This window comes from Eptesicus fuscus, chromosome 12 (genome assembly GCF_027574615.1).
Source record: "Eptesicus fuscus isolate TK198812 chromosome 12, DD_ASM_mEF_20220401, whole genome shotgun sequence".
Taxonomy (NCBI): Eukaryota; Metazoa; Chordata; class Mammalia; order Chiroptera; family Vespertilionidae; genus Eptesicus; species Eptesicus fuscus.
In genome coordinates, this window is record NC_072484.1 from 1465405 (window position 1) to 1484825 (window position 19421).

Consider the following 19421-nt stretch of genomic DNA (forward strand, 5'->3'; position numbering starts at 1 on the left):
CGACGCCGCCGACGCTCCCTCACGCCGCCAGACGCAGTGGGTGGTGCCGGGCGGGCGCGGCACGGCCGAGCGGAGCGGTGAGTCGTGGGCCGCGCGGCGGTGAGTGTGCGCTTTTCCGTGCCTGGCCGCGCCGCTCGCCAGCATGAGCTACGACCGCGCCATCACCGTCTTCTCGCCCGACGGCCACCTTTTCCAAGTGGAGTACGCGCAGGAGGCCGTGAAGAAGGGCTCGACCGCGGTGAGCGGCGAACTCTGCGCCCGGGCCGGGCTGGGCGGCCGGAAGCAGGCGGTCCCGGGGGTGCAGCTGGAAGCGGGGCGGCCCGTGGCGCGGGGGCGCGGGAGGTGCGGTGAGCCGGCAGGGGCTCGGCCTGGGGATCGGGGTGCACCTAGGAATCCGCGAGGCCCGGACTGGTCTCTCTGCCGGGGCGGGGGGGTGCCACCCATCGAACGGGACCCCGGCAATGGACAGCAGGGGGCTCTGGAGGGAGCGTCCCAATGGGGCCCGGAGGCCCGGGTGCGTCCTGCCACTGAGCCCAGGCCGTGGCCGCGCCGACAGTCTCCTCTTTGTCGTCAGTGCTTTTTGTCCGATTGGCGTTAGTTGGGCACGGGAGCCGAGGCGTCGGTATCCCTGAAGGAAATGGAAAGGGCACGTTGTGCACTGTGGGTGCCCGGGCGGGAGCGGCGGGACCGGCAGGCTGATGGGACCGCCCTCCCAACACCGGGTTTTCAACAAGGGCCCTTGAGGGGGTGTTAGCTGGTGATCGTCAGGTGCTTTGCAAACCAGCAAATAGGGTACGATTGATGAGCTTCAAAGTGCCACCTTCCTCTTGCCTCTCTGTAGCGCAGAGCGGGCCTGGGAGGTGACGGCCATCTTGCGCCGCCCTGCCCCGCCCCCGCCATCGCCCCGCCCCCGCCATCGCCCGTGTGGCTGGGTGTGGGCTGTGCTGAGGCCCCTGCGTGTGAGCAGGGCTGGGCTGGCTGCTCACTAACTGTGAATGTGAAGTAAGCAGGTGACTTAAGTGCATCCAGATAGGTCCCAGTTAGGGGACCTCCCCACTAGCGAGAACCGTTGTCCTCAGGTGCAGGGGGGCTTCCAGAAAAAAGTGGAGGTTCTTGGTATGAGCTGAGTAGTTCCCACTGAGCGGGGAGGGCGGGGGCGGGCAGTGCGCTGACCCACTGTCCTGAGCAGTACCTCTCATTTTGAAATTCATGAAAATCAAACGTCCTTGTCAGTTTGCTTATTGGTCAGTTTTTCTTTTATTACCTGGTATTTCAGAGATTTGAGCAAGCAGAACAAAGAACGCACAATTCTGTGAATTTTGGTGTTTCCATTTCTTGAACATCTTTTGAAATTAAGATCAGAATCCATCTTGTGACCTAACTCAGCTTAAAGAGCAGTGGAACGAGAGTCTGCTGACCTCTCCCCTGTCACCCCTTAACACCCTCCCCCCCCCAATATGATGAGGCTGGCTTTGCTTAACCCACCTAGCACCTCAGGGCCTGCCTGCCTGTCCCGGGGAGCTCTGAAGAAAGCGCCTTGAAATCTGACACGGCAGACCAGAGGCATTTGGTAGCCTGTGCAGACATTGTTTGATGTCCAAGACTATAGAGGGTGCCTCTGGCATCTAGGGGTAAACACCTTACAGCGCACAGACAGCCCCCACCTCAGAGTTAGCCAGCCCAGGGCCGCTGCGCCAGGCTGAGGAGCCCTGCATTTGTCTTGCACCTGCATTGCCAGGGACCAGGGGTGGGGTGGGGGATTAACACGCAGTAGTTTGTTTTTTTTTTTTAAATACATTTTATTGATTTTTTACAGAGAGGAAGAGAGAGGGGTAGAGAGTTAGAAACATCGATGAGAGAGAAACATCGATCAGCTGCCTCCTGCACACCCCCTACTGGGGATGTGCCCGCAACCAAGGTACATGCCCTTGACCGGAATCGAACCCGGGACCTTTGAGTCCACAGGCCGACGCTCTATCCACTGAGCCAAACCGGTTTCGGCAACACGCAGTAGTTTTAATGCGTCCTTCTCCCCTGTTCAGTGCCAGCCGTAAACAGTGCTAACCTCCCAGGAATAGTAGGTACAGGTGTCCTGCACACATTCACAGGAAGGGTGGGTAGTAGTGTAGGTCACAAGCACAGAACCACGACTTTCAGAACACCTGGCTTGGACCCAGGGTCTCGGGCTGCGAGGCCTTTCGTATGACCGATTCAGGGGGTTGAGTGACACACGTACACACTGATGACACCACAGGTGTTGTCATTGAAGCTACAGGACTGGGCACGGTCACGACAGCTGGGGGAGCTCTACCACAGCAGGTCAGTAGCGTGGTTGGCCAGCGTGGCACCCACAGCGGTGGCCCAGGACCCTGAACACCTGCTCAGAGCTCCATGCCTGCTGCACACCCTCAGGTCCCTTTCTTAGTGCCGTGTTGGTTTTTCTTGAAGGTTGGCGTTCGCGGAAAAGACATTGTTGTCCTTGGTGTGGAAAAGAAGTCGGTGGCCAAACTGCAGGATGAGAGGACAGTGCGGAAGATCTGTGCCCTGGACGACAACGTCTGCATGGCGTTCGCAGGTGAGCCTGGGGCCAAGCGGAGCTTTGGGAGACGTGCGAACTGGGTAAACCCGCGTCCTTGAAAGCAATGGATTTGGGCCTTTAAAGGGTTGGCCGTGGTTTCTTGGTGAGGAGGCTCGCTGCCCCTGGTGGCTGGAGCCGAGGCTGCAGGAATAGCTACCCCAGGACAGAGGGCTTTGCTGTCACCTCCACTGTCATCGGCACGTCCCTGATTATAGTTACTGTCTAGAGAGGTCAGGCTTTCTACAGCTACTGCGCCTGTGCAGCGGGGCTGGTGGGAGCTGTGTTCTCAGTGCTCTCCTCCCTTGGTGGGTCCATTTGGGGAACGTGCCCATTCCCCTGTGCTAAACGAGGGTGACTTGCCTGACTTCACGGGGCCTGGCACACACAGCTCTTGGTGAGCCCAGAGGCTGAGCGGTCCACCCAGTCTGGGGTAGGTGCTGCCAATGGACCCCGTGCTGAGTTTTAGAGCAGTGGTCGCCTACCTTTCGGACCTCGCGGACCACTGGTTGGCGACCGCTGCTTTAGAGGACTGGTTTTGGAACCCTTGCTGTCTGCTCATGTGATCTGTGTCTCTGATCATGGCCACGCGGTGATGCTCTGCTGTCCTGTAGGCCTTACCGCCGACGCAAGGATAGTCATCAACAGGGCACGGGTGGAGTGCCAGAGCCACCGGCTGACGGTGGAGGACCCGGTCACCGTGGAGTACATCACCCGCTACATCGCCAGCCTGAAGCAGGTAGGCCCCACCTGCAGCTCGGCCCTGCACACGTGTGGTCACTGCTTGGTCCTGGAGGGTGTCCTGCTGTATAGTGTGGGTGCTGGCACACGGCACTGCAGGAAAGTCGAGGCCTGCACTCGTCCGGTGCCCAGCCCTGCTTGTGCAAGTGTTTGCTGTCACTTGCCCATGTTGGTGGCATCGTTCTTGTTGATGGGCATGGGGCAGTCCACACGCCTATTTCTGGAGGGAAGGGATAGTTTTATCTTGCCATTCTGAGCGATGGTCACTAAGGAGTTGGGAGGGGCTGGAAGCCACCCCTGCCCTAAGGTGAACTGCTGGTCACCTTTCAAACCAGCTGTGCAGCCAGGATGTGTGTCTGCTGTCCCACCCTCCGCGTGACCTCAGCCGTGCTCCATGGGGCGGCCCTGGGCCCAGCCTGGCTGGCTGGGTGAGAATGCAGAAAAGAAGAGAGGGAGCGGTTGCTATTCTTGCTCATCCTTAGAAGTAACCTGAGGAGGGGACCTGGGGCTGTCCTCATCCTTCACTAAGTGCAGTGGAGACTGCCTGTGGGCGTGGGCGGGCTTGTGGTGCTGAGATGGCACAGTGACGTGTTCCGTTTCCTGTCAGCGCTACACGCAGAGCAATGGGCGCAGGCCGTTCGGCATCTCAGCCCTTATTGTGGGTTTCGACTTTGATGGCACCCCCAGACTCTACCAGACTGACCCGTCGGGCACATACCATGCCTGGAAGGTGAGTCCCTGGCAGAGAGGGGTTGCAGGCTGTGTTACCACAGTAAAGGGGCTTGGGAGGCCACTGGGGGGCTGTGCCTCCCTCAGGTGTGTGTGTGCACAGCCTGTTGAACAGCACTGTTTGGGGGGAAAGGGCAGTGAGCTGTAAGGACTCATGGCTTAAAGTGAAATGATCACGAGTCTGTCAGCAACGAAATGGTATCTACTATTGGTGAGAATCGGGACAGGGCCGGGAGCCCAGGCTGCTCTCAAGCACAGCACACAGGACGAGCAGGGTGGCGGCTGGCCGGCCCACACAGTGGCCGAGTTGTTGGTTTGGGTCTGAATTGTCCTGTGACGTATAACACTCCTCAGGCCAACGCCATAGGCCGGGGTGCCAAGTCAGTGCGTGAGTTTCTGGAGAAGAATTATACTGACGAAGCCATCGAGACAGACGATCTGACCATCAAGCTGGTGATCAAGGCCCTCCTGGAAGTAAGTGTGCCTTTGCATCTGGGCAAGCCGGTGAGGACACCCATGCCATGAAGGTGTTCCCTGGGTGGCAGGTTACAAGGGTTTGCTCTGCTCAACCAGCTCCTGCATATGACTGGCACAGTGGGCACAGCTCACAATCACACTCAGCCTTCCTGGGGCTCCGGCTACTGGGAGAGCAGAAATTAGGAGGACTGCTGGGAGTTGTGTGGTCTAGCATCTTGCAGATGCTAAAGGGTAAAGCCAGAGGCAGAGAGGGGCTAGTTGGAGGCTAGGCTGGGGTACAGAGAACCGGGGCTTGGTGTCAGGAGCCCAGCTGCTGTGCAGGAGCAGGGACCAGAGACCCAGCCAAGGTCTGACTGCCAGGAGGCAGGAGGCAGCGCAGAAGCTGTGGGTGCTGGGACTGCAGTGTGCCCGGCCTGTCCCGAGTGGCAGTGGTGTGTTTGGGTGCACAGGTGATCCTCTAAAGCAGCAGCAGCAGCGGTCGCCAACCTTTCGGACCTCACAGACCGATGGTTGGTGACCCTATTTGGTCCTGAGGTGGGCGTGGCTTTCTAATGCTCTTCTCTCCCGCTCCTCCCAAGGTGGTTCAGTCGGGCGGCAAAAACATCGAACTGGCTGTCATGAGGCGAGACCAGCCCCTCAAGGTAAACCCATGCCTCTTGCTGTTTTCACAGTGGGGCGCTCCTGGGGACGGGCAGGGCAGTGCTGGTTCGCGCTGCTGTGGCTTTAGCACCAGGCAAGGCTCTTTGCAAGGCTCCCCACAAACGGGTGGGAAGCAAGCACGCCAGGGCTGACCGCATGGTCACAGATGGTGATCACATGTGCTCCTGGCACGCGGATAAGCCGGCAGCCCTGTGCAGGTTGGCTTCTGCTTTTCACTAATCCCCACACAGGCCACGTGGCCTTGTCAACCTGCAGAAGCAGCTGTAGAGCGTCCAGGAGCCCCCTCCCTGTGGGGGGCCTTACTGCACTGGGGCACCTCGGAGGCTGAGGGGCTAACCAGAAACTCTCTTTTGGTAGATTTTAAATCCTGAAGAAATTGAGAAATATGTGGCTGAAATTGAAAAAGAAAAAGAAGAAAATGAAAAGAAGAAACAAAAGAAAGCATCATGATCAATCAAATCTTGCTGGGAGCAATTTTTAAATGCAAATCATGGGTGATGTGAGAACCAACCAGCGTGCAGGCACTGACTTCCCCGTCTGTGTCCTACAATAAACTCCATGTTTTTAACCTTGCCTTTTTATGGGCCATGCATCTTTTGGGTGGATTTATGGTAGCTCTTTTTTTAAAAAAATTTTTATTTTTATTGACTTGAGTGGAAGAAAGAGAAACATTAATTTGTTCCACTTATTTATGCGTTCATTGTTTGATTCTTGTATGTGCCCTGACTGGTGTCCTGCAACCTTGGCGTATCTAACCAACTGAGCTACCGGGCCAGGGCTGGAATTCTAGTATTTCTTGAGGAAGTGGAGTTGACCCCTCGTGGTCAGTCTCTGAAAGCTTTCCTCCCCGTCTTTGTTGCCAGGCTCCAAGACAACAGCCACAGACTGAGTGGGGGTTGTCCCTTGGGGACTGTGCTAGGGCTGCAAGGAGTCGGAGCGCACGCAGTGCCAGGGGTGTCAGGGCTGCGGTGCGAGGCTGCTGTAGGTAGGGGCACCTGGCACTTCTAACCCTCCTTTTCATGTTCCAAATAGGTTGATTGTTCCTTTGACCTTTGTTCAAGCTCCTAATTAACATAAGGTCAAGGACAAATAGCACCCAGTTTAAGTGCTTACCCCAAAATTTTGCATAGTAGCAGTTGTGTTCAGAACTAGCCTGTGTTTATGGTTTTACTAGGTCAACACTTCTCCCATTTTCTCCACTAAGACTTCTGGTGCTTACTGTTACCCACCCTCTCACTTTCTAATCTTTTTATCCTCACTGAGGACATTTACTGATTTTGAGAGGAAGGGGGCGGGTAGTGTTCAGAAACATGGACCGGTTGTCTCCTGCATGCACCCTGACCAGGAATCAAACCCATAGCCCTTGAGTGTACAAGATGAAGCTCCAACCGACTGAGCCACCCAGCCAGTGCCTCGCTCACTTTTTAGCCAGAAAACCCGTCGTCCTAGCCTCTAGGCCAGCAGCAGTGGAAGTCAGTCTTAATGTCCCTACAGAAAACCCTAACAAGCCCATTGGCCTGCCACTGCAGGAGGCCGCTGGTCTTGGTGACAGGTGGCCTTTGGGTCCCTGGGCTGGTTGCCCCTTACAACTCTGCTAGGATTTTAGGGTCCCCCTTTCTGCCTCCATCAGTAGCTTTCTTACTCCACATTCCCCTTGAGGGCACATGTAATCTACCTTCTAAAAAGGAATCAAGAGGCCCAGATACTTTAGTTCAACCTAAAACCAACTGTCAATGGTTTTCAGTTCAAGACTTGAGCAGCAGCGTTGGTCACATGGTAACTGAATTGACAATATGTAGAATGTAGAATCTCAGCACAGAAAATACTTTAGTCCAACTGTTCCCAACTAATTTCAAATTCGTGCCCTGTTTATCCGAATCTAGCATGTGCACCTGGGAGGATTTTCATTGGTCAAGGATGTTAGTTGCCCCCAAAAACTGGAAGTTTGCCAAAAACTTGTCAAATTGTAAGTGACAGCCAGGCCCAAGACCTCAGAGGCCTGCTGCTCAGTCCAACTCGGCCTGACTGGACCACAGGCAGGTATGGAGGGAGGAGACACAGCTAACCAGTGTGTTGCTTCTAAAGTCACCCCAAACCCCTCAGAGAGGAGGGATGCTTCAAAGTCTGAAACGAGGCCTGTCTGCTGCTCTGTAGCCCAGGGCCCAGCCCTGGAACAGGTTTGAAAGCAGAGAACAGGGATGCTTGGCAGCTTAGAAGCTGTGTAAGGGATGGGCCAAGGAACCATTTCTGAATCAGGTTCATTTGTGAACTGAGTTTGAGAAACTACTTTGTGTCAGGAAAGCAGAGCCACTCATTCCAAAAGGGTGGCCCACGGTGAACGGGCCTGACATGTTGCCCAGTCCAGCTGAGACGAGCATCAGAGGTCCCCTAAGGCCGACCTGCTCAGGCCTGCCTGGGGCCAGCCTGTCAGGTGTGAGGGGATTCAGGCAGTGTCAACGGGACCACGTACTTTCAAAGCAGAGAAGAAAATTTTAAAGTTTGCGTGTTTATTTTAATTACAATATACATTACTCCAACAGAGCAGCCCCACTGCTACATTCTAATTCTTAGCCATTAAGTCCTACAAAAATAAACCCAAGCTTTTACAGTAACTTAATACAGAACCAAAATCTTTATAGCCATCTAGGGAATTCAGTCACCAAGGTGCGGCCCTGTCTTCGGGGAGAGCATGCTTGTACTAAGGTGACCCATTTACTCATGCAGCAGTTTACACCCCACCTCCCTCCACCCACCTACAAAACACACAACTATTTACAACTCGGAGCTCCATCAGCCGAGCTTGCAAAAAAGATTGGCTCATTTCCAAGTGGATGAGACTCGAACAGTGGCCTGAGTCCAACACTGACTGGCAGGACAGAAAGGATGGGTATGCCACCCCAACCCTGATTCCTATGGAAGCCAGACTCTGAGCAACAGCTCCCAGCTCATGTTCAGGCCCCTTCTGTGCCTCCAAGTGTGTTAGCCTGCCAGTCCCAACCTTGACACCACCACCCTGGACATCAGGTGGTCTGTCTGCTCACACATGATCTGCAGGACCTCCACTTTCCCTACTGGGGCCCACCTGACCCCACACCCCCTGGGCTGGCCCTGCCTTGCTCCTGAGGCCCACCAGTGGCAGTGGGGGTACCAGGCCAGCAGCACGAGGGCCAGCTGGGTGACAGCTGTGCCTGGCTGCCACACGGTCCACTTTAAAAGTCAAAGTTGTAAAAAAAAAAATTTTTTTCAAAGTGAGGATCAAGCTTTCGCTCTAGAAAACTTTTTGCAAAACACCAAAACCTTAGGTTAGACTGTGCGTAACTGAAGAGGAAAGACCCAGAGACCTCAAGAGAGGTCACCCTAAACACTCCCCGAACATGAGCAGTTCTAACTCGGACCATGTCCAAGTTCAATGACGTCAAAACAAAAGTAATAAACGGTGACCCAACGTCTGTCTGTCCAGTAAGTGCAGCGTCCTCACTCAGCTTCGTTTCTGCCGCTGCCTCTGCAGGAGCCTGCAGGGGGAACATGACATCATGTGAGTGCACTCAGCAGGCGTCCCCCCATGGCAGGCCAGGGATTCCCAGACTCCCCCATCACAGCCCACCAGGAAAATTCTTTCTGTATGCATGCCGCAGCAGGCAGCTCTGGGTCCCATCCACCACGACCCACTTACCACCCAGACCCTAGGGGCACACACGTCACCCGGGACCTCGTGAAAAAGCCAGGGCCAGGCTGCGCCGAGACCCTGGCTTGTCACAAGCTCTCCCGGCTGAGCCCCCCCCCCGCTCCGAGGAACAAGCACCCAGCCTTCCTGCACAGGAACCCACTTTGACCACGCTGGGCCCGGGGCCCCCAAGAGCCCCCTGGAGGTTTGGAGGGCGGCCCTCGGCTCTGCACGCTTCCTGAAGAGGCTCCCTGCGGGGGTACCGTGTCCCCATGCCCTCCCCTTAGAGGACCCGCAGGTCCCCCACGCACCTCCGGCTGCTCTTCACACCCTGCCAGTCCCGGCTCTGTGGGAAGTCGGGTTGCGCCGGGTGGTGCCACTGCCCCTGCCCCCTCGCAGTCCACCTCGGAATCCACGGCCACGAAGAAACCTTCCCGACACCCCGAAGGTCTCCGTGTTGAGCTTCCTCTCCTCAGCCCACGTGGTCCGCCTGGAACTGAACCAGACAAGGACTGTGAAAACTGACTGCAGGGGCAGCCATCCCAGCTTTCTGAGTCACTGTGTTCCTGGAGCCATTGGAGGGGTGACCCAGCTAGTCCCCTGCAGTTGGATACCCAACAATGCAGGTGCTCCAGGCCTGTTCCTCACGGAACTAGGCTGCTGGGCACAGGGCTCACGCCTCTGTCCCCCAGACAAGCCCATGGTACTACTGCACTCCAATGGAAGCCTTCCTGCCGCTGGGCTCAGGCCTGCACACTCTCCAAGACCTGGAGCAGACCATGGGCCCTCCAAACAGGCTTCTACCAGATGAGGAGGGGCTGGGCTAAATAGGCAGGGTCCCCGGGAATGTGCTTGTACTTTATGGGTGCTGGGAACCAGCACAGCACTGCTCCAGAACCCTGTGTTCCCCAAGCATCTCTAGTGAAGATCCGCAACTGTGAACAATCCTCCTCATTTAAAGAAACAGCAGCTGTGTCCCAGCTGCCACTGAGGCCAACCGGCTCTCCTCACATCCTGCCAGCAAACGACTAGCTCCACCTTCAAAGCAGTTCAGAAGCCAAGCCTCTCTCCATCACCAGCCCCAGTTGAGACACCTGAACTATTGGGAAGCGGCCACCTGCAGCAACTCTCACCGAAGACTCACGTGGCAAAAGGTCAGGTGGCTTCAATCCTGGGCTCCCAACCTCTGACAGCTGCCTGCCCTGCCCACTGGAACAGGCTTGAAAACCTGCTCTCTTGGCAGACAGCACTCCTCAGCCCATTTCGAGTCACCGCCCGGTTCTCCTCAATGCATTTCAGTCTTATGTGTGTGTATCTTGCCCCTCCTCATCCACTTTCCCTGCGCAGGGCAGTGAGGAGCCCCAGCTTGCTTTCTGCTGCACCCTCCATGCTCAGCAGTGTGCCCGACACTCTGCTTGCCAGTGGATGGATCGGAGTTTCTGCAGCATGCCTGGCTCGGCAGATTTCTCTCCTGGTCTAGCTTGTTCACGGGGCAACACCTAAGTAACCAGCCGTCAGGTGCTGACAACAAATCACACAAGGGGTCCCAGCCTCAAGCGTCAGGTGAAAGAGCACCCGGAACAGAACACTCCTAACACTCAGGCAAGTTGACTCAGGTAGCAAGAACCTCAGGCCTCCAGGGTCAGCTGGGAATCAGGAAGTAAATCCATAGTCACTCAGCTGGGGAGTGGGGCCAGCCCAGCCTCAATGGGCAGGGCAGATGCCTCCCAGGTTCGATTCCGGTCAAGGGCATGTACCTTGGTTGCGGGCACATCCCCAGTAGGAGGTGTGCAGGAGGCAGCTGATCGATGTTTCTAACTCTCTATTCCTCCCCTTTCCTCTCTGTAAAAAATCAATAAAATATATTAAAAAAAAAAAATGGGCAGGGCAGAGAAGCCAAGAGGGAAGTGAGAGTGGGGCTCGGGCAGAGCCCTCAGTGCCTGTGACTGCCAGGGCCTCCCATGCTGCCACCACGGGGACAGATGCATCCACTGTGGCAGACACGTGAGTAGGGCCCGAACCTGAGAGCTGAGTGGTCACCAAGAGAGTGCGTCCCAGTCCTGGAAACTGAGGCAGAGTGTGTTTTCCCACCAGCTCACCCGGACCCCCACCCCTCTCACCCCCGCCCTCTGACCTGGTCTTGAGTTCAGAGGAAATGTTGTCAAAGAAGGATTTGGACTTGTCATAGTAGCAGTTGGGCCCCAGGTGGTCCTCCTCAGCAGGAGCCTCGTCACTCTGGGTCACCACTGCCGGGTCCTTCTCTTCCCCCTTCTCAGCTTTGTCATCTGCACAGAGAAGTGGAGCCCACTGAGTTGCTGGAGGCAGGAAAAGCACCTCTGTCTCGGCAGGCCCGCTGTCACTCAGCAGCCAAATGAGTGCTCTGTGCTAAGTGGCTTCTCCCTCCAGCCCATGCCATCCACCCTACAGGGCATAGCTCCCACACTGGCCCCCATCACCCCCGCCCCCCCGCCCCCCCATCTCATGGCTCCAGCTGTCTGACCCACTCTGTGGATACTCCGTGGAGAAAAAGGGCAATTTCCACATGAGGATTCAGACCTTTGAAGTTCAGTTTCTTCTTGAACTCCTTGTCCAGCTCCTCGCGGTTGAACTGGGCGTTTGCACTCTCAAAGTCAAAGTCCCCCTCAAACTTGATTGTGTTCTCCTTGACGTTGGTTGGGCGGCTCTGCCCTCTAGAGCGATTCCTTGTTCGTCTGTTCCCTGTGAGGAGAAACGACAGTCATGGCTGATGAGCCACCAACATGATATTACTGAGTGCGAGACAGATGACAAAGAGAGGAAAAGAGAAGAGAGCACACTGAAGCCACCACCGAGCCCTGGCACCCCTGAAACCGTGCCCAGAGAAGCAGGCGGGGGGATTAGGGTGGGGGCAGAGAGCACGCCAGAACGTGGCAGCAGCTGTTACCTGATCTCCTCCTCTGGGGCCTCCTGTTCTCGTCGTTCACCTGCCCTGGCGTTTGCACAGCGGCTGGCTGAACTACATCTAAGGCGCAAAAGGGGAGAGTAAGGCAAGCGCCTGCCAGAGCAGAAGCTGGGACGGAAGCAGGTGGCACCACCCCAGGGGACATGCGGCAGGGGCCTGCCCTGCAAATGCATGTGGTGTTTAGGAGGGGTGCAATTCCTTTTACAGAGCCCCCAGGCAGCAGTGTGCACGGTGAGAAGAGGGAGCACACCCCAGGGAGCGAGTGTTTCAGTACCGCTGGCACTCTTGCCGCTTGGCGGGGCTGGGCGCCCGTTGAGCTGCACCCCCACGGTGCCCTTGCTGCCAGGTAACAGCTTTTTGGCGTTCAGGTTATCAAGAGAACCAGTCTGGACAGCCTGCTCCACCATGGGGCTCTTGCCAACTGGGATGGATGGAAAACCAGCTCCTGAGTTGGGGAGAGAAGGCAGACTGACAACAGAGAAAAGGAGAAAGCTCCCCGGTCCCCGCAGACACTTCTGTTCAAGCAGGAGGAGAGGCAACCACCCAGAAGGGGTCTACCCGACCCAGTCCAAGCCCCCTCAGCAGGCCGCACCTCTGCGGCTAGCCCCAGCAGCAAGGCCAGCTCAGCCTGGAAGCTGAGCCCCAGGCTTGTGAGGAAACCCCACAGAGGGAAAACACCTGGCCACAAGGAGCACCTCCCAGGTGGTTTAGAAATGGCTTTCAAAATACCACACAAGCTCTGACCCCAAGGGGGCTTTGTGGTCCCGAGATGCCGTATGAGGATTTGTTCCACACTGAGCAAGAACCATCCCAGTCTGGGACTGTCCAGAAAACGCAGTGGCCAGCCATTGGAGTTAAGGTCTTAGGATACTGTTGTTTTTGCATAAGGCATAACAAAGCGGAAAAGACGAGCAGTGCTGACTACAGAGGAGGGTCCAGGCTTGTCCTAAAGAACGAAGGCTTCCAGGCTGCCCTGGGCAGTGGAGCTGCCCTCCCAGCCCTGAGCACAGGACACATGCTCAGAAACCGAGCCTCACAAGAGGGTCCTCTAAAGAAAGAGGACAGAGGGATGTGCCTTACGCATCAGCTGTCTACTCCCCTCTCACCCGGTCCTGGGTCTGTGGGTGGAAGTGCACCAAGGTCTGAGACAGAAAAGACCAGCCCTAACCTCGGGGTCCTTAGTTCGAGAGGGGTGGCCCAGGACAAGTGAAGATCACAAATTTTTTCCCAATGGGACAAAAACCAGAGAAATTACTGTGGCAAATTCCTTGTCACCCAATCAAAGTACTCCTACGGCTGACTGGAACAGCCTTGTCACAGGCAACTGCAGTGTCCCTACAATGGGCACTGCCCCAGAGCACTTCCTCTGGCTTGTCACCTCCCCAGCACAGCCTTCCCTGAGCCGCACAGCCCAACTGAGTCCTCACACTCTAACGCACAGGCAAGAACCTCGGGCCTCTTTGCTTTCTCTGACACCGGCGGAGCAGTTAAACCATCTTGCCTAGGCGCAGTTCTCAGGGTCCTAACAACAGAGTGTCTGCGTAACATTTAAGGAGGGAGAAAGCATCACTCCTTGGTACCGCAAGTGCACTGGCGCCCGTGCAGGGCACATGCAAAACACAGGCTGACAGGCACTATCTTGGACCGAGTGAGTCTCTACACGGTGTGGGCAGAGCTCTGCCTCCAGTCATGCATGTCAACTCCAGACCCCCAGCAACACGCAAAGAACCAATGCCAGGCAAGGCCAGAAACCCGCCCCCCCCACCCCCACCACCACCACCACCAGCATTAACAGGCCGGTCATCAGCCCACACTGTTCACCTGTCAAGAGCTCGGGTTGGTCACCCAACTTTAAAGTGGCTTCATCATACTCAGCCATGTGAGGCCCAATTTTGATGAGTGAGGAGTGTTTCCCAGGTCCCAGAGCTGCATGCAGCTGCTCAAGCAGGCTCCCCTGCAGTCTTCCCCAGCAATCCAGACCACGGAGGACGGGCCGAAAGCCAGGGGAACAGCCCTCTGAGCAGAGGGCAGTGCCCACACATGGCAGTGACAGCACAGCAAGCGAAGGGCTCCCTGGTTCTTTCTAGCCCTTCTTTAAAACTAGAGTTTCTAAGTCAGGACCATGTGCTGAACCAGAAACGCAGTTTAACTGATCCACAGGCTCAGCCAATCCTGTCACAGCCACTGTCCCTCTGGGCTATCTATGGTTTACCCCCCTGCTCTCAGGATGGAAAGACAGCGTGCAGTTCTCTCAAACTGCCGTTACCCTTGGAAGTGAGCTGGTGTGGCTCTGAGGACATGTCAGGCTCTGACACGGGCTGTGGAGATGGAGAGGAGCTAGGGCTGGAGGCTGCGGCTGAGGCTGGAGGGCTTACCAGCTTCTCTAAAAGAAGAGAAAGGAGAGAAGAGCAAAAAGAAAGGGCACAGATAAGTAATGAGACACTTGTCTTGCATTTAGCAGGCTTGGAAAGAGCCAAGCATCTCTCCTATGACACTTTGCTCACACAAACCTGTTCTAGAAACACAAGGAGCTGGGCCAAGAGGGCACTGCCACACTAGGAGCAGCAGCCAAGACAACAGGACTCAGAAGCAAGGGACCCACACAACCGTTGAGGGCCTGATCACACCCTATCGTTAGAGCAGGAGCGAGGTGGGTGAGGCTGCCAACCCAATGGCCTGATTGCTCAGAAGAGCTTCGGCCAGGCCCAGCAGATCCTCACTACGTGTCAGGATAGTCTTATTCCAGGGTTATTCAACTGGGGAAAACAATTTCTGAGCGAGGCATCGACAGGAGGATGAAGACGAAGTAACCTGGCAGTGCTGTATTTAAGTTTCACATTTGCAGGCTTACAAATGTGCAAGGAGTCAGACGTACTGTGATTACACCTGGAAGTTATCAGGTCTTTGAAGCAATGTACCACGGCCTCCCCCAGACCTGGGCTGACACCAAATGAACATGGATTTGGTTCACCTGTTCCAGGACCCAGACTGCTGCCTCTCCTACTCTCAGTGAGTAGTCACTGAACGTCCTAGCACTCGAAGGGCACAGTGTCCCCATCAGGAGCTGAAGCCTGCTTCCTGGAGGCCACAGCATGGCAGGTTAGCAGAAAGAAAGGTTACTCACCTAGACCCAAGGAAGCTGCATACTGCTGACTGAGCAGGGAGCTGGCGGCCAGCTGGCTGTAGGGCGGCATCCCTCTGAAGGGGCTGTAAGGCACGTGCGGCTGGAAGGAGGAGCCCGAGCCCAGGGAAGACTGAGCAAGGGGACACACAGGTGAGAGCAGCGCCAGGCCCCAGTCACCCGGCCTGTTCAGACAGGGACAGACACCCCAGTCTGCCAGCCTGCTTCCTGGAAGCTTGGGTGACCCTAAGGGGGGTAAGCTCCCAGGATGGTCTAAGGGAGCTTACAGCTGCCTTCTCCACATTTTATCCCCAGCCCCACCTGCCCAGGTAATTCTCACTCAAATTTCTCCTAACTCAATTAAGCCCTCTAATGGCTCCCCACTGCTTGCATCAGGTAGTCTAGGCTCTGCAAGAGAGAAGACACACCATCCTTAGCTTGGCCCTGCCCCCAATGGGAAGGAGGCCAAGAGTCCCCATTCTCTCAGGCCCACTTAGGGGTTTCTCCCTGCAGTTGGTGCTCCAAAGGAGCTGGTGAATACTTAATTTACAAGTCAGGAGAAAACATTAACCTGGGCTCCCTGGTAATCCTGGGCAAAACACACCATAACACAGCACTGCAATTTAACATCTGGGCAGAGTTAACAGAACAAGTCCCGCTGTCCCAGCTAGCATCTTATGCCATGCATACCATACCGCTGGGGATTTAGACTGACCACAGATTCCTTGGGCGCACTCACCCGCCCCCCTGACACTGACTGACACACTGAAACACACACACACACACACACACACACACACACACACACAGCATTGTCTCACTCCACATACAATACTGATGCTGCAGGAGTTAAGGCAACACCAACAACCTGGACAAAAACTAAACAACTCTTCATTAAAAGGCCATTCCTCGAGCGCTCTGGCCAAACAGTCGACACCAAGTTCCACTTGGCCTCCAGCGCCCCTCAGAGATCGTGTCCCACAGGCACAGAGCCCGCACTCACTTGGACGATGGCAGGGTCCTGAGGGAGAGAGTGCTGAGCTTTCGGAGGTTCACACACTGTGATGTCTTTGATATCGCTTCCCCGGAAAATGATGTACTCATAAATTTCCTCTCTGGGAGGGGCAGGCCTATCTGTGGGACGGTCTTCAGTACCAAAGGACCTCACTTAGGAGCAGAGGAAAAACACGTTAGTTGTCCTAGCCAAGTACATTCAACCAACCCTTTAAGGCTACAGCCCCTTCCTTGGGTGCCACCCATAGCCCAGCACCGGTTTCCACACTTCAACTACTCCCCCCTCCAATTGTCAACGGGTAAGACCCCAGTTGGCAAAGCTCCAAAAAGTTCTAGGTCACAAAAATCACAAGGAACAACTCCCGGGCCTGGCAGCCTCACGAAGCTCAATGTGCTCACAGGAGAACAAGGTGCTTTGCAGAACCCCCTCACACCTCACTTGACAGATTCAAAGCCCAACAGCTGCTTTTTGATAGGAACCTGCGGACACATTAGCCCTGGGCAGTCCCCCCTTTTCTGGGAGAGAAGTGAATACATGGACAGTATTGTTTCCGCCCTCCTACCCACACCAGCCTGGGTGGAGCCTTTACAGAGGGGATCCAGAACTTGACCCACCCCACCAGCTCGTGTGTCTACGGAGGGACTTCTCTACCCAATGGGCTGGAGCCCAACCAGGTCTCCTTAGATCTCTGGGCGCCCTCTATCTGATCTGAGCACAACTCCTGCGGCGGACCCGGGGCTACTTTGGTCTGTTTCTCCAACTGGAACGTCATGTAAATGTAGCAAAGTGCCCGGAGTACAAGGGAGAGAGTACAGGGAGCGCATACCTCCTGACCCTGAACTATCTTCCCGAGCAGCGCAGTCTGCGCCAGGACTGGAGCACTAGGCTCTACAAGGAGTGTGAGCCCTGAGGCCTGGGCTCCCTCTGACATCGGAGGGAGCTCTGCCCGCTTAAAGGCCTCTGGTGGTATCTCTGGCCTACCCAGGTCCAAACCAACAGGGATTCTGTAGACCTGGCTGCACTCGGCACTTCTCCGGAAGAGGCATAGAAAGGACACTCGCCATCTTTCTTGGAGGATGTAGACAAAGAAACTTTGAGGCCACCTCCTGCCTCAGCAAGCTCAGAAAAGAGCCACAATCCAACCACCTTCCTTCCACGAAGCGTCCCAGAAGGCTCAGTGTGGTTCCCAGTGCTTACAGGGAGCGATCTGTCAGTAAAGGGCAAACCCACAGACAATGTCTGGGGTAGGGTCAGCAAGCACTTTAAAAGGGGGCACCTAGCTGCCAAGGCTCCTGTGCTGGCATGAGGTTCCGATAAGACGCGGTATTTGTTCAGGCTCAAGGCCACGGCTGCTTAATACTTTCCAGAAGGGCTTGCAGGAGCCGGGTTTCCTCCCCTTCTGGGGAGGCCGGGGGGCCGAGGGAGGGGCCTCCGGCCCTCGCCCCACCCCCACCGGGACCGGGTGGTCGGCGCCAGCTGCCCCTCAGTCAGGTGGGGAAAAAGCAGCCCAGCTACGACCCCCACCTGCAGAGGAGGGCGGCGTGGAGGAGGGGGGGCACCGCGGGAGCTGGACCCGCCCCACCTCCCCACTCCAACAGGCTGGGCGGGCCGGCGGCACACAATAACGCCGGGGCGGGGGAGACCTTTGTGCCGGCCGAGCCCGGGGCTCCGAGTGGAGGCCCGGGGGAGGGAAACAACACCCGGGGGCGGGGGGCGGAATGAAAGGGGGCGAAGGGAGGGGGGTGCCAGGAGGGTGAGGGCCTGCGGGGGAGGGGATGGGCAGGGGCTGTGCCCTGCGGGGGCGAGGGGGAGGGGGTAGCCGGGGGGAAAAGGGCGGCCGGGGAGAAGATGGCCGAGGGTGGGGGCCTGCAAGGGAGACGGCCTGCGGGGGGAAGGGTTCAGAGGCGTGAAGGCCCGGGATCCTGCGGGGACCCCGGGGGTGGGGGTGGGGCCGGGCTGTTGGCGGGCGGGGTCGGGCGGTTGGGGCGCCCGCGGGCCGCTACCTTTGGCGAGCGCCACGGTGGAGTTGTCCGTGTCTATGGTGTAGAGGATGCCCTCGTAACGGATCTGCGCCTTGGAGATGAGGCTGATCTTGCTGCCCAGGTACGGGGTGCCCGACGAACCACTCATGGCGACGGCCGCCCGGCCGGGCCTGGCCCGCTCGCCTCCGCGCAGTCGCCTCGTCGTCCGCTCTGCCTCCGTGCCTCCTCACCGCCGACCGAGGGGCCCGTGTGGACACAAGCTAGCGAGCAGTCGCGCGCGACCGGGGTCTCCGAGGGGAGCGCGGGGGAGGAGGGGCCGCAGCAGCCACATCCGGGACCTCGCCACGCCCCGCCCGCACGCTCGCCGCCCATTGGCTCAGCGCGCTGGCCTCCCTTTAAATATGGCCGCGCCGCCTGCCTGGGGGCGGGCCCTCGCTCCTGGCCTGCGCAGTCGGCCGCGCCAGTTCCAGCTGGTTTTCTCCCTCTCCCCGCCCTTCTCGGTCGGCTCCCGGCGGGCCCCGCGCGGGGGCGGAGTGGGGGCCGCAGCGCGAGACGCGGCGGGAGGGTCTGGAGGAGGGTTGGGAATGGGGGTGCGGAACGCGCGTGCGCGGGGCGGGGTTGCGGGCTGGGGTGCGCGGCAGCGTGACGCCGGGGCCCCCGTCCTAGGCGGGTGAAGCCGGGGTGGAGGTGGCTAGTCTCTGCGCGGCGGGGTGACGCCGGGGCCCCTGTCCTGGGGGCGGGGGGTGAAGCCGGGGTAGGGGTGGTCCCTGTCCCGCGGGTCGAAGGCTGGGGCCCCTGTTCTGGGGCGGGGGGGGGGGGGGGGGGGGAAGACGGGAGAAGGGCCCTATCCTGAAGGCAGGGACCGGGGTCGCTCTCGGGGCATGGGGTGCATGGTAGCTGCGGTAAATAGCACTTTCGGCGCGTCAGTCGCTGATATAACGAGCTGAACGCATCTTCTCATTGAACCCTGCTCCTCTCCCAAACCTGGGGTGGCGTTCCCGGTGCCTTAAAGTAAATACCACCCGCCACCAGGGCCTCAAAACCCGCCTGACCGGGCCTGCCTGCCGCCTTGCCCGGCTGCCCCAGGCCTGGCCGGATCCCCGGCTCTGATGTGGAGGATCTGGCGGCCCTCAGTCGGTTTGGATTCACCTTCCCCGTCCAGCGCTCAGCTCCATTAGTAACTGTGCACTCACTTTTCAAAATAATATATATTTTATTGATTTTTACAGAGAGTAAGGGAGAGGGATAGAGAGTTAGAAACATCGATGAGAGAGAAACATGGATCAGCTGCCTCCTGCACACCCCACACTGGGGATGTGCCCGCAACCAAGGTACATGCCCCTGGCCGGAATCGAACCTGGGACCCTTCAGTCCGCAGGCCGACGCTCATCCACTGAGCCAAACCGGTTAGGGCTTGTGCGCTCACTTTCTCTTTCTCTCTCTCTCTCTCTCTCTCTCCCCCTCCCTCCCTCCCTCTCCCTCTCTCCCCCTCCCTCTCCCTCTCCCTCTCCCTCTC

At 57.4% G+C, this 19421-nt stretch overlaps 2 protein-coding genes across 4 annotated transcripts; one reads left to right on the plus strand and one right to left on the minus strand.

The window, feature by feature from the left end:
- Positions 1 to 21: 21 nt before the first annotated feature.
- On the plus strand, positions 22 to 5755 carry PSMA7 (proteasome 20S subunit alpha 7). The gene is made up of 7 exons (XM_008157095.3): positions 22 to 238; positions 2449 to 2575; positions 3190 to 3314; positions 3924 to 4046; positions 4400 to 4519; positions 5101 to 5163; positions 5540 to 5755. The coding sequence occupies exons 1-7, from the start codon at positions 143 to 145 to the stop codon at positions 5630 to 5632; spliced, it is 747 nt and encodes a 248-aa protein (XP_008155317.1). The 5' UTR covers positions 22 to 142; the 3' UTR covers positions 5633 to 5755.
- Positions 5756 to 7669: 1914 nt separating this feature from the next.
- Positions 7670 to 18235, minus strand: LSM14B (LSM family member 14B). 3 transcript variants are annotated; one of them, XM_028133528.2, is made up of 10 exons: positions 17927 to 18234; positions 15912 to 16075; positions 14912 to 15041; positions 14054 to 14170; positions 12062 to 12232; positions 11770 to 11847; positions 11403 to 11564; positions 10981 to 11131; positions 9158 to 9342; positions 7670 to 8694 (listed from the first exon to the last, which is right to left on the minus strand). In XM_028133528.2, exons 1-9 carry the CDS (start codon positions 18051 to 18053, stop codon positions 9171 to 9173), a joined length of 1272 nt encoding a protein of 423 aa, XP_027989329.1. In that variant the 5' UTR covers positions 18054 to 18234; the 3' UTR covers positions 7670 to 8694; positions 9158 to 9170. The 3 variants fall into 3 exon arrangements, with proteins under 3 accessions (XP_027989329.1, XP_008155314.1, XP_027989330.1); XM_008157092.3 differs by lacking the exon at positions 14054 to 14170 and having other exon boundaries at positions 17927 to 18235; XM_028133529.2 differs by lacking the exon at positions 11770 to 11847.
- Positions 18236 to 19421: the final 1186 nt, after the last annotated feature.

What these genes read in the sequence shown, in the direction of transcription:
- PSMA7 (XM_008157095.3), top strand. Translation starts at nt 143, where the DNA reads ATGAGCTACGACCGCGCCATCACCGTCTTCTCGCCCGACGGCCACCTT. An exon ending in TGAAGAAGGGCTCGACCGCG is followed by an intron (nt 239 to 2,448) that starts GTGAGCGGCGAA and finishes TTTTTCTTGAAG; the next exon opens with GTTGGCGTTCGCGGAAAAGA. An exon ending in TGATCAAGGCCCTCCTGGAA is followed by an intron (nt 4,520 to 5,100) that starts GTAAGTGTGCCT and finishes GCTCCTCCCAAG; the next exon opens with GTGGTTCAGTCGGGCGGCAA.
- LSM14B (XM_028133528.2), bottom strand. Translation starts at nt 18,053, where the DNA reads ATGAGTGGTTCGTCGGGCACCCCGTACCTGGGCAGCAAGATCAGCCTC. An exon ending in ACACCAGCTCACTTCCAAGG is followed by an intron (nt 12,233 to 14,053) that starts GTAACGGCAGTT and finishes TCCCCAACTCAG; the next exon opens with GAGCTGGTTTTCCATCCATC. An exon ending in TCCTCTGAACTCAAGACCAG is followed by an intron (nt 9,343 to 10,980) that starts GTCAGAGGGCGG and finishes TGTCTGGTTCAG; the next exon opens with TTCCAGGCGGACCACGTGGG.